General features: G+C 35.9%; 2 protein-coding genes across 3 annotated transcripts in view; one reads left to right on the top strand and one right to left on the bottom strand.

Moving 5' to 3' along the window:
* The window catches only part of gdpd3b (glycerophosphodiester phosphodiesterase domain containing 3b), a 5,946-nt gene extending 5,057 nt beyond the window's left edge, over positions 1–889 (top strand). Inside the window, exons 8-10 of the mRNA XM_016493086.1 lie at positions 293–352; positions 433–484; positions 576–889. Coding sequence (XP_016348572.1) covers positions 293–352; positions 433–484; positions 576–758 — 295 coding nt within the window. The 3' untranslated portion in view covers positions 759–889. The remainder of the gene's footprint in view (positions 1–292; positions 353–432; positions 485–575) is intronic.
* Positions 890–2,238: 1,349 nt separating this feature from the next.
* On the bottom strand, positions 2,239–6,561 carry nif3l1 (NIF3 NGG1 interacting factor 3-like 1 (S. cerevisiae)). 2 transcript variants are annotated; one of them, XM_016493085.1, is made up of 7 exons: positions 6,441–6,561; positions 5,084–5,662; positions 4,857–5,013; positions 4,655–4,778; positions 3,325–3,463; positions 2,654–2,737; positions 2,239–2,532 (listed from the first exon to the last, which is right to left on the bottom strand). In XM_016493085.1, the coding sequence occupies exons 2-7, from the start codon at positions 5,646–5,648 to the stop codon at positions 2,348–2,350; spliced, it is 1,254 nt and encodes a 417-aa protein (XP_016348571.1). In that variant the 5' UTR covers positions 5,649–5,662; positions 6,441–6,561; the 3' UTR covers positions 2,239–2,347. The 2 variants fall into 2 exon arrangements, with proteins under 2 accessions (XP_016348571.1, XP_016348570.1); XM_016493084.1 differs by having other exon boundaries at positions 6,454–6,561.
* Between the last annotated feature and the right edge of the window lie 4,254 nt (positions 6,562–10,815).

Here is a 10,815-nt window from a genome sequence, read left to right as displayed (position 1 = left end):
GCGGCGCAACTATAATGATGTGAATAATCCCGCCCACTCTAAAGCGATACTAAACTGCAGTGGAAACGCAAACCGAGCCGAACCGAGCCGTGCCGTACCGAGCCGAGTCGTACCACGCAGTGGAAAAGCGCCAATATACACCTAGGATGCCTCGGGGGTGAGTGAAACAGCCTAATTTTCATTTTTGGGTGAACTAACCCCTTAAGGCATTAACTAATGGGACCTTATTAACTGTATTTACTTGCATTGCATTTAACTAATACTAATCCAAGTGTTATGTCTGATCTCTCAGGACTTATATTCCAGAAGAAGCCATTCTGAAGAAAAGATTTGTAGTGTATCTACTTCAGAAGTGAGTGACATTCGTCTTAGAGCTGTCAATTCATTTTTCAGTTTAGTAATGTGCGACTGACTGTGTTTATTGATGCTTAGGTTGACAATGCGAAAATCATTGTTTGAGCACTTGATCAAGAGGGGCTTGCAGGTGAATATGTGACTTTCCACAGTTGTATAAAGGTAAAAACGGTTCCAATCCAAAGCAAAACCATTAATTTAATCTCATTTTGCCATCTCAGGTGCAGCTGTTTGTGTGCAATGAGGAGAGCGATATGGAAGCTGCGTTTGCAGTCGGAGCTACAGGCGTTATGTCTGACTATCCCACCCTCCTGACAAACTACATCAAAAAACACCCTCCACCTCCACCTCCATCTATCAGTTATTTCAAAGGGAACAGTAAACATTGCCTTGCCAATAGATAAGGTTACACTTTAATTTGATAGTCCACTTTAGACATTCTACTATAAGTAAATTGCATTCTACTATAGGTAACTACATGTCAACTAACTCTCACTGAAGTATTAGTAGACTGTTACGTTATGGGGGGCCATCAAAATAAAGTGTTAGCAGATATTAAGCAGACAGTCTACTAATACTCTAAGGACTAGTACTTGATATGTAGTTAGCAGTGTTGGGGGTAACACATTACAAGTAATGCAAGTTACATAATCGGATTACTTTTTTAAGTAACTAGTAAAGTAACGCATTACTTTTAAATTTACAACAAGATATCGGAGTTACTTTTTCAAATAAGTAACGCAAGTTACATTGTTTTCCCATTTATTCACTGACACGTCTCCTGTCCCTGTGTTGAGAGAAACTGGCAGTGAGATGCAGAGGAAGAGGACTTCATGCCAGAGGCTGATTAATTTCACTTTTGATATGAAAGAGCCTTTAAATTTGCCAAAAATAACTTTTGGATTTTTTGTTATATAAAAACTAAAAAACAAGCCCAACCCAGGTGACAAAAAGTTATGCAAAAGTAACGTAAATGCATTACTTTACATAAAAAGTAACAGAGTAATAGAATTAGTTACTTTTTCATGGAGTAATGCAATATTGTAATGCATTACTTTTAAAAGTAACTTTCCCCAACACTGGTAGTTATAGTTAGTAGAATGTCTAAAGTGGACTATCGAAAATAGAATGTTACCATAGATAATTAAAACTACGTACTAACATTTAAATTAATCATGTGATACAATGCACTTAGTGTACATACATTGTATTATTTTACATTGTACTTATATATAAATGTATTTTTTAATAAAAACACCTGCATGTAATTACATCTGTAATTCATTTCTATAATTACATCTACAATTACACCATTGACCCTACCTACCCATTAAACCTACCCATACCACTCTCCTAGCCTTAACTTTACCTGTATCCCACCTCAACAGCAACTAAAGTGTTTTGCAAAATTGCATGAATGCAATAAGTACACTGTACCTAACAATTAATCTTTCTGACTTAACTACATAGTAGTTAAAGATACCTAATATAAAGTAGGACCAAATAAATACACCTTAAAATAACAACTGTGAATAGAATTTTATGCAATATTTTTTTATAATAAAGTTTATTTATAGGACAATGTTACTTTTACATTTACAACAGGGATAGTTTACCCAAAAATCACCCTTAAGTTTTTCCAAACCTGTATGAATTTCTTTCTTATGCTGAACGCAAATGAAGATATTCTGAAGAACGTAGGTAACCAAACAGTTGCTGGTCCCTATTAACTTCAATAGTTTGGAACGAAATACAGTGCAAGTCAATGGAGAAACTGTTTGGTCACCAACATTCTTCAAAATATCTTTTTGTGCTCAGCAGAAGAAAGAAATTCATACAGATTTGGTACAACTTGAGGGTGAGTAAATGATGGCAGAATTGTCATTTTTTTGGTCAACTATCCCTTTCAAGTTCAGACGATGAAAATTCTTTATGATATATTCATATATTCAGTCGACTCTTGACTGAATACTAAATGTGCGACCGGATGAAATCAGACCACCTGTAGTGGATCCTGGTCTCTTTGGGAGATCGCCACAGTAACCGTGTCGCCCAGTCGTGCATTCAGTCTCTGTTTGAATACGGCCAGGAAGCCTCTCTCACTGTTGCTGTGGTCACTGAGAATCACACTCGTGCCTTTAGAAACAGCATCTAGAACCTCATGATGAGACATCTCACCTGAAAAAAAAAAGCTTGGGATAATTCCAAATTTTTTTGTACTCTTAAATGTGTTAATTCTTAGACTTTAATAAATTGGTGAACGTCAGTTTTGTTTTGTTTTTTGGCATTTGTGATGTACCAGTGATGTAAAGGTCTGCTTTTACGCCTTGTATGACAGAAGCTCCAGACCCTGCACATACTGCAACCGTCTTCACCAGAGAGTCTAGAACATCATAGAAATGCAGTTATGACGTCATTTCCAGGTGACAATAATCACACATGCATCACATCTGTGTTTCAGCTGTTTGGATTGTTTGACTGTTTTTCTGTGAATGTGTGAGACTTCAGATGAGTTAGCTGCTGTAGGCAAATAACTAGAGCAATAACAGTCTAGTAAATGATGAAAAACTATTTGTTCTACAAACCAGTTAGTTTATGATTATGATAATACATTAAAATAATAACAAATACCAGCTTATAATATCAAATAACATACCTTTTGAAAAAATTATTTTTCAAAGTTTTAAATAAAGCAGATTATTGGAGCACGTTTATCAAGAAAACACTATTTTCAGTCTTTATACCTCAAAATTTCACATTTATTCAATGTGTTACTTGCCATTTCTTTGTAATAATTTATGAAATTTACTAGCAATTTCTGAGTGAAAAGTAAATCCTACACCATTTTTTTTTTTTTCAAGTGTAATGGCCTATCTTATGCGGCTCACACGGGAAGCCTTGCATTCAATTCAAAAATGTCTGCATCCGCTCTTAAGGTAAAAATAAGGTGGATACTCTCTCATACCCCACCTAATGTCTGCTGGTCCCCCAGAGCCAGTCTCAAATGGGGCAAACCCAAGTGAGTCTTCATTTTCTGCACTGCTGTAGAAACAGACACTGGCTCATCCAGAACACCGAGTCGCCCCTGACCACAACCCAACAAAGGAGGCTAGAATACAGAAACAAACAAAGAAAACAGGCAGTGAAATCGATTAAGATGTCCTCAAGAACAAATGTGAGGCAGGTAAAACTAAAATGCATAAATATATTTCTATTATCAACTTCAAACGAAAGTTAGGTAATAGAATTATTTACTTGCAAAAAAAATTTTCAATGTTTAGAATACATCAAATGTAATGAAACACTTTGTTATAGTATTTGTGTCATGTGGTCTGGAGCTCTGCCTCTTAATTATGCAGCTCCACCTTTATTCAACTGCTATGATTATCAGTAGACAAGATTCACCTGTTCCTCATCTCCACTACCCTACAGTTTAATGCAATTATAAATGTAGTACATAATATTATCTTATTTTTTGGCTGTTTTTAGAGCAATCGCAAGCATTTTGTGTTCAGTTATGCTTGTGCCATTCGTGATGTACAAACAAAGGTTTGTGGTTGGTAAGTTGTTTTCAATGTTTTTTTTTAAAGATGTCTGTCATGCTCACGAAGGCTGCATTTATTTGAGCAAAAATACAGTTAAAGACAGTAATATTATGAAATATTATTACAATTTAAAATAGCTATTTTCTAATTGAATATATAGTCAAATGTAATTTATTCCTGTGATCAAAGCTGAATTTTCAGCATCATTACTCCAGTCTTCAGTGTCACATGATCTTCAGAAATCGTTCTAATATGCTGATTTGCTGCTCGAGACACATTTCTGATTATCATCATCAGTGTTGATAAAAACGGTTGTGCTGCTTGATATGCTTGTGGAAACCATGATAAATATTTTTTAGGATTCTTTGATGAATAAAAAGTTCAAAAATTACGATATACACGATAAATTACTCTACTGTCACTTTTGATCAATTTGATGCATCCTTGCTGAATAAAAATATCAATTTCTCTCAAGTTTGTCAAAATGGTCTCAGTATCTTCTACCTGATATTCAATGTGGTCAAATGAAGTTCAGTGCACTTAACACGAACTAACAACTTGATTGCACTTAAAAATTTAAAGAAATATTTTGTAACACGATAAATTACTCTACTGTCACTTTTGATCAATTTAATGCGTGCTTGCTGAATGCGCCCAACTGAAGTAATAATTTACTTACAGGTCAAAGATGACCAGTATGACAAATACCAAAATAATAACAATCTGTAGAGATGAAAGTGTTGATGTCGACTCACCTGTTGGACTTGTGTGATGTTCAGGGATCTGCTGGCATGTGGATGTGAAACCAGAATCTGCACTGCAGCAGTCAGTGCTAAACTGTTAAAGATGAGATTCACCTGCTGCCCTCCACTTTCATTTCTGAAGATCAATATGGAGCACTGGTTGAATGGATACCAATGTATTAATGTACATGACTATATGCAAAGGTATGCTTACCTTAATGCGGAGCACTGGACGTTTTCACTGCCTTCTATGTGTCTTAGCTGCTCCAAAAGACTGTTTAGTTCTTCATCGTTCACGCAGAAGAACTCAAGCCTGTGTTTCTGCGGGCTGCTAGAGTGGGCTTGACTTAATACCGACACCTTCCCGCTTCCTGCAGATAGAGGAACATGTAAAAATAACTGACTATTTTGACCAAGACTAAAGAAAAAACGTGTTCTTACCCATTCCTCCAACTAGCCAATCGTTAACGCCACCTTCAACGCTGTCCCATGAAGTGTGCGGGGAGAAAATGGCAATACCGCACTCTACTGCTCTGACAGCCAACCGCTGCTTCCAGTCCTTCTGAAGCAAGCGCTTGAAAGGGCGAAAGAGTGGCGGGTGGTATGAGACAATGAGGTCGCAATTCATCGCTACAGCTTCGTCCATGACGGCCGTGGTCAGGTCATTGGTTAGCAGGATTGTTTTGATTGGACGGGGTTTGCTGGGCTCCACCAACAGGCCGACGTTATCCCACGATTCAGCCAATGAGAGTGGAGCGAGCTGCTCGAGAACCTCCAGCACTCCCTTTAAATCCATGTATGCAGTAGGATGGGTGAAATCAGAAAGGTAACGAATAACTCTAGCAGACCTGAGTACAGGAAAACGGGACGTTGATAGAAGGGGGTGATGGGAAGTAGAAAGCTGTGCAATAGGGTGAAACGTGCTGGTTTTGAAGGAGATGCTACAGCTGAGGTTGAAGCCTAAATGGAACAGTCTTCCAGAAAATTCTCTACATGTCGCGAACATGAGGGAGGGAAAATCTGTAAAAGAAAGAGAGAAATCTTAACTTTTAGAAACTTGTTTCTAACATCAGACATACAATGTGCCAAGTGCAGGACTTTTAGGAGAACACTAGCATACCCAAGTTATCAAAGCTAAAAGAGACTTGGACTTAAAGTCACAAAATTTTGTTGTCATGGGGTATTAAGACAAAACCATGCCCAAACCTAAAAAGTAGAATAATATTTACTCAGACATTACATATATAATTACCTAATTAAAAAAATATATTTTCATAATAATACAAAATTAGTAAATTATAAATGTATTTTATTTATTTATTATTTCCATCAAATAAATATTATGGAAATAATCGATTATATTATTAAAATACAAAAATTATAATATATATAATGTCACTCAGATGTTACATGTATAAATAAAATACATGTGCGATAATGAGATGCATTTGTTTCTTGAATGTCTCCTAAACATGATGATATATGAACTAAAAAAATTATGACCTTAATTAAATAAAAGTAGTAAGGCTTTCAGGGAGTATTCTAGTCAAAACCACCTAAAAATGAAATATTTACACACAGACGTTGCTTATAGAAATAAAGTGCAAAAGCATATTTCATTATCTCATATGCGTATGCTCCTTGATTTATGAACTAATAGCTGTCACGTTAGTTGTAGTCTGCACTGCCATCATCAGGTAACAACACTGCACTAAACTCTATAAAGCACAAGTCAGAAGGATCGTCAAGCGCTCTGCATATCAATATTACTCGAAGCAAATTAAACAACTTGTATTACATTAAAAACTCACTGGAAATGCAACTTCCACGAGCGAACGGAAGCGGCAGCTGACACTCAACAGAGCATGAGAACGTAATATTGCGTAACACGTCATTTCCGTTGATCTTCTTCCGTTTTTTGGCGCTTTGCATCCTGTGTGCATACTGCCACCTACTTTTGCTGTTATGCAGTCATGGTTTATTTGTAATCAATTTCTTCCTTGTTTTTGCATTTTTATATTCTTACACACGAACACACATATCTATACAAATATTCCTACTTCTATAATTATTCGATGCTCCATCCCATTCCTTCTCCCCAGGATCCAACAACAACAACATGGTTATGAAAAAGCTGATTGGAGTCAGAGGTCATGACCCTGATCAACCAATAATGCTGCTGTCTGACCTGCTGTGCAGAAGGCACAGTATCATGAATGAGAGAGAGAGATTTATGGGGATAAAACATAAAACTGAAATGATGGGCCAGAGGCCATAGTCATGACATAATTTTATTCGGGTCTCCCTGACAAGTATATCAAGCCGTCTATTCAAAACTCAGCCACGTGTCTACTGACATGCACAACCGCTCGCCAGCATATTTCCCCTGTTCTTTATGAACCGCACTGGCTTCCAGTACGAGCACGTATTGACTTTAACATATAAAGCTCTTCATGGGATAGCTCCGGCATATCTCTGTATAGTTGCTCTTGCACTCCAACTCGCTCTCTCCGCTCTTCTGACTCCTCTACTCTTCAGCAGCCTGCATTTAAACTGAAGTCAATGGATGGTCGTGCCTTCTGTTTCACCGTTGTGGAATAAACTTCATTTGGCGATTAGAATATCCCCAACACTAGACTGTTTTAAGAAGTCTTTAAAGATGAATCTTTTTAAAGATGCTTATTGTCTCTGAATGCATTATTTCTGTTTTATTTTATCTATGGTTTTTACGTTTTTGTATTTGTGAATTACCGTACATTGTGTAGCCCTTTGGGTTTGAGAATAGTGCAAAATAAATCAAATGTATCATCATCATCTATCCTGTATCTATTAAACGCTCTACACTCTAAAAAATGCTGGGTTGTTTCAACCCAACATTGGGTCAAATATGGACTAACCCAACCGTTGGGTTAAATTTTTACATTACATTTTTAACCCAAAAGTTGGGTTAGTCCATATTTGACCCAAAGTTGGGTTGAAACAACCCAGCATTTTTTAGAGTGTATTTTTCGTGTTAAAGATCCATCATCTCTGCATCCAGCTGGTTCACGCTCTGATTATACTTATGTTCTCATGTTCTTCATCAGCTTCTTCATATGGAGCTATTCTTGCTCTTCTCCAACCACCAAATGCTTCTTAAATGTTTCTTTGTTCCTACAGGGAGAGAGTCTCACAAATATAGTGCAGCTTTAAGATTACAAGGCATGTTGGATTCCAGATTAGACACAAAAAGCAGTACGTGTTATATAAGATTTTAATCAAGCACTTTGGGGCATGAATCTTGGCCTTGGCACCAGACAGCATGACTAGAGCGGAGGGCAGTTGTGCGGGACAGATGTGCTGTATAATTCTGTGTGCGAGGGAAATGGGGTGTTAGTTTACTTTGGGTAATTTGTGACCTAAGCCCTCCAATCCCAGCTGTCAAGCAAATATAACAACCGCTGTTCTCATGCAAAGGAGGATTTTGGATAGGTTTGTTTGGTCAAATCGAGCTATTCTGCAAACCACATACACTGAGTGGGACGTCTACCCAGATGCTCAAACTATAAGTGTGTGTGACTTTTTTTGGTGTAAAGAACTAAATGCCTCAAACAGTCCCAGCAGGATTTCACAATTTTATTTATTTATTTGCTATTAATTAATTATACATAATTGCATGCAAGTAACCCTAAGCCAAACCCAAATCCTAACCATATAATAAGTACATGTAGTTAGTTAATATTACTCAGTACTTATATGCATAATTACACTGTAACAAGGACACCTTAAAATAAAGTGTAACCGTTATTTTTTTATAATTAGGATAGTACACTTACCATATTATATATGACATTAGATGATTGTCATGACTGAAAAAAACTAAACAAAATGCAGAAAGTTTGTTTAATTTCGTGTTTTATCAAACTTTTTCTTTTGTTGTTTGATTAACATTAATGACACAGTCAGCAGCAGGTATATTAGGCTGCTCTCACTTTAAGACAGAATGCATAGATCCAATATATTGATACACATCAGATTTTCTCCCAACTGTTTACGTTCATTTAAGACATAACAGTCGTGAATATGTAATTACTTGCGAAGATGGGCAATTTTGCATAACTTTGTGTCTATTTGAACATTCACGCGCATTTCTGTGTGAGCGCTTCAGCTGTGTGTCAGTCAGTGTGTATGGACCGCAATTTTGAGAATTATTTTCGCATAATAACTATTTTTAACATCAAGCACGTCCTGTGCTGTATTTTCTCATTTATGCATGTTTCTTTATCATACTAACATTAAGTAGTATTGCGATTTTTGCAGTTTATTAAGCAAATTTAAGCAAGTTTATTTAGCAAATATTTCGTTGATTTTGCATTGTGTTCCATGTTTGCTGAATCGCGAAAAACTGGAGGAGCTATCTGAACTATTTTGTCATATTCAGGTCTCCTTCATGAAAAGCCATTTCCGTTAAAAATATAAAATAAAAATATAATAATTAAATAAAAATATAACAAGGTAATTGCAACTTTTTAAATCTCAATTTCTCTCACAGTTTTGAGTTTATATCTCACAATTCAGATTTTTTCTGAGATATTATCTTCGGAATTAAATTCGGAATTGTGAGATATAAGCTTGCAATTGCGAGAAAAAAAAAGTTGCAGTTACCTTTTTAATTTATTTATTTTGTTGTGGAAACAAAAAACAGTATTGTGAGACGTAAACTCAGAATTCTGAGGGAGAAAAAAGTCTGAATTGTGAGATACAAACTGACTTTTTCACACTTCTGAGTTTACATCTCGCAATGACTTTTCTTCTCTGTCTGGATTGTGATATAAACCTGAAATTGCAAGAGAAAAAACGTCCAAAATATGATATAAAAAGGCACAATTATTATTGTTTTTTTTAAATTCCATGACCAAAATGAGCTTCCATACTTTTTTAACATCAGGCACGTCCTGCACTTTTTAATGGAAATGTCTTTATCAGCTTAACATGTCAGTAACTGTAAGTAATACAGCACTATTTGCTATTATTTTGCGTTTAAATGGAAAATTACACAGAATCGCAAAAAAGTGACTTTTTGTTGATTTTGCATTCATTTTGTGCTCTGCGATCAATGAATCGCAAAAAAACTGGAGGGACTATCTAAACTTCAATTTTGTGTCTCATGTAGGTCTCCTCACTTTCCATGACCCTCAAAAGACAGACAGTAACCTGACAACAGCAGGAAAGTGACTTTACAAACACAACAACAGGGATGACCACATATCCTGAGATCAATGTCCTTGTTATTTTTGGTCTGTGGATTTTAAGCATACTATCTTTGCTCTCTCAGATATCTGGCTTACTTTTCGGGATTTTCTTCACCCTTAAATCAGCAAATTCTAACTACATTACCAAAGTTTTATCTTATCTGTGGTGTCTCATGCATGAGGAATCACAGCAATCCCGTTTCGTTTTCATCTCTTAAATATCACTTGATGACTCTCTTCCAGTGGCCTTCCATTGATCCTTTCTTTATCCCTCTCGCTCTCTCTCTTTATTTACTCTCGCTCTCTCCCTCTCATTAGAGCCCTAGAACAGGCTGATCCAGGATGTTTTGGGATTTCATAGCATTCGTTAATCACACGGTGTCCTCTCTTCTGTTGTCTGATTTTCATGAGCTCTGTCATTCAGGGTTTTGTGATATTTATTTCAATTTTCCTCGAGGTCTCTCTTGAAGTTGGTAGTCATTCCTGTCACCTTGTATTAGAATGAGTGGCAGTGATTAGTGACTCGGTCAGGCAGAGTAATCACAATGATTTTTAACCATTTTGAAATTATAGTGGCAGATTACTAGCAGTGCCAGTTCTTTGTATCAGTTCCAAAATCTATCAGCTTTTTCAAAGGACAATAAGCGTTTTATATTGCAGAGTTGTTGTTGTTATTATTATTATTATTATTATTGTCATTATTCATTTTGAGTAAATCCAGTGTCTAAAAAGTGTTCATTTATTTTGAGCTATTTTTATAATGATTCTTATTTTAAAAAGTTGACTGTTCTAATTTTTTATATACAAATTGTATTATTTGACTCCAGGTAATATCTTATAGAGTAATAATATATCTTATAGAGTAATAATAGAGTAATCATTTAATGTAATTTAATTTTACATTTTCTACACCATTCAATTTAGCTATATATATATATATAT

This window comes from Sinocyclocheilus anshuiensis, unplaced genomic scaffold (genome assembly GCF_001515605.1).
Source record: "Sinocyclocheilus anshuiensis isolate Anshui unplaced genomic scaffold, SAMN03320099.WGS_v1.1 scaffold546, whole genome shotgun sequence".
Taxonomy (NCBI): Eukaryota; Metazoa; Chordata; class Actinopteri; order Cypriniformes; family Cyprinidae; genus Sinocyclocheilus; species Sinocyclocheilus anshuiensis.
This window is presented reverse-complemented; position numbering and strand designations above follow the sequence as displayed.

What these genes read in the sequence shown, in the direction of transcription:
- nif3l1 (XM_016493085.1), bottom strand. Translation starts at nt 5,648, where the DNA reads ATGTTCGCGACATGTAGAGAATTTTCTGGAAGACTGTTCCATTTAGGC. An exon ending in GTCCAGTGCTCCGCATTAAG is followed by an intron (nt 4,779 to 4,856) that starts GTAAGCATACCT and finishes ATTGATCTTCAG; the next exon opens with AAATGAAAGTGGAGGGCAGC. An exon ending in GGGGGACCAGCAGACATTAG is followed by an intron (nt 2,738 to 3,324) that starts GTGGGGTATGAG and finishes ATGATGTTCTAG; the next exon opens with ACTCTCTGGTGAAGACGGTT.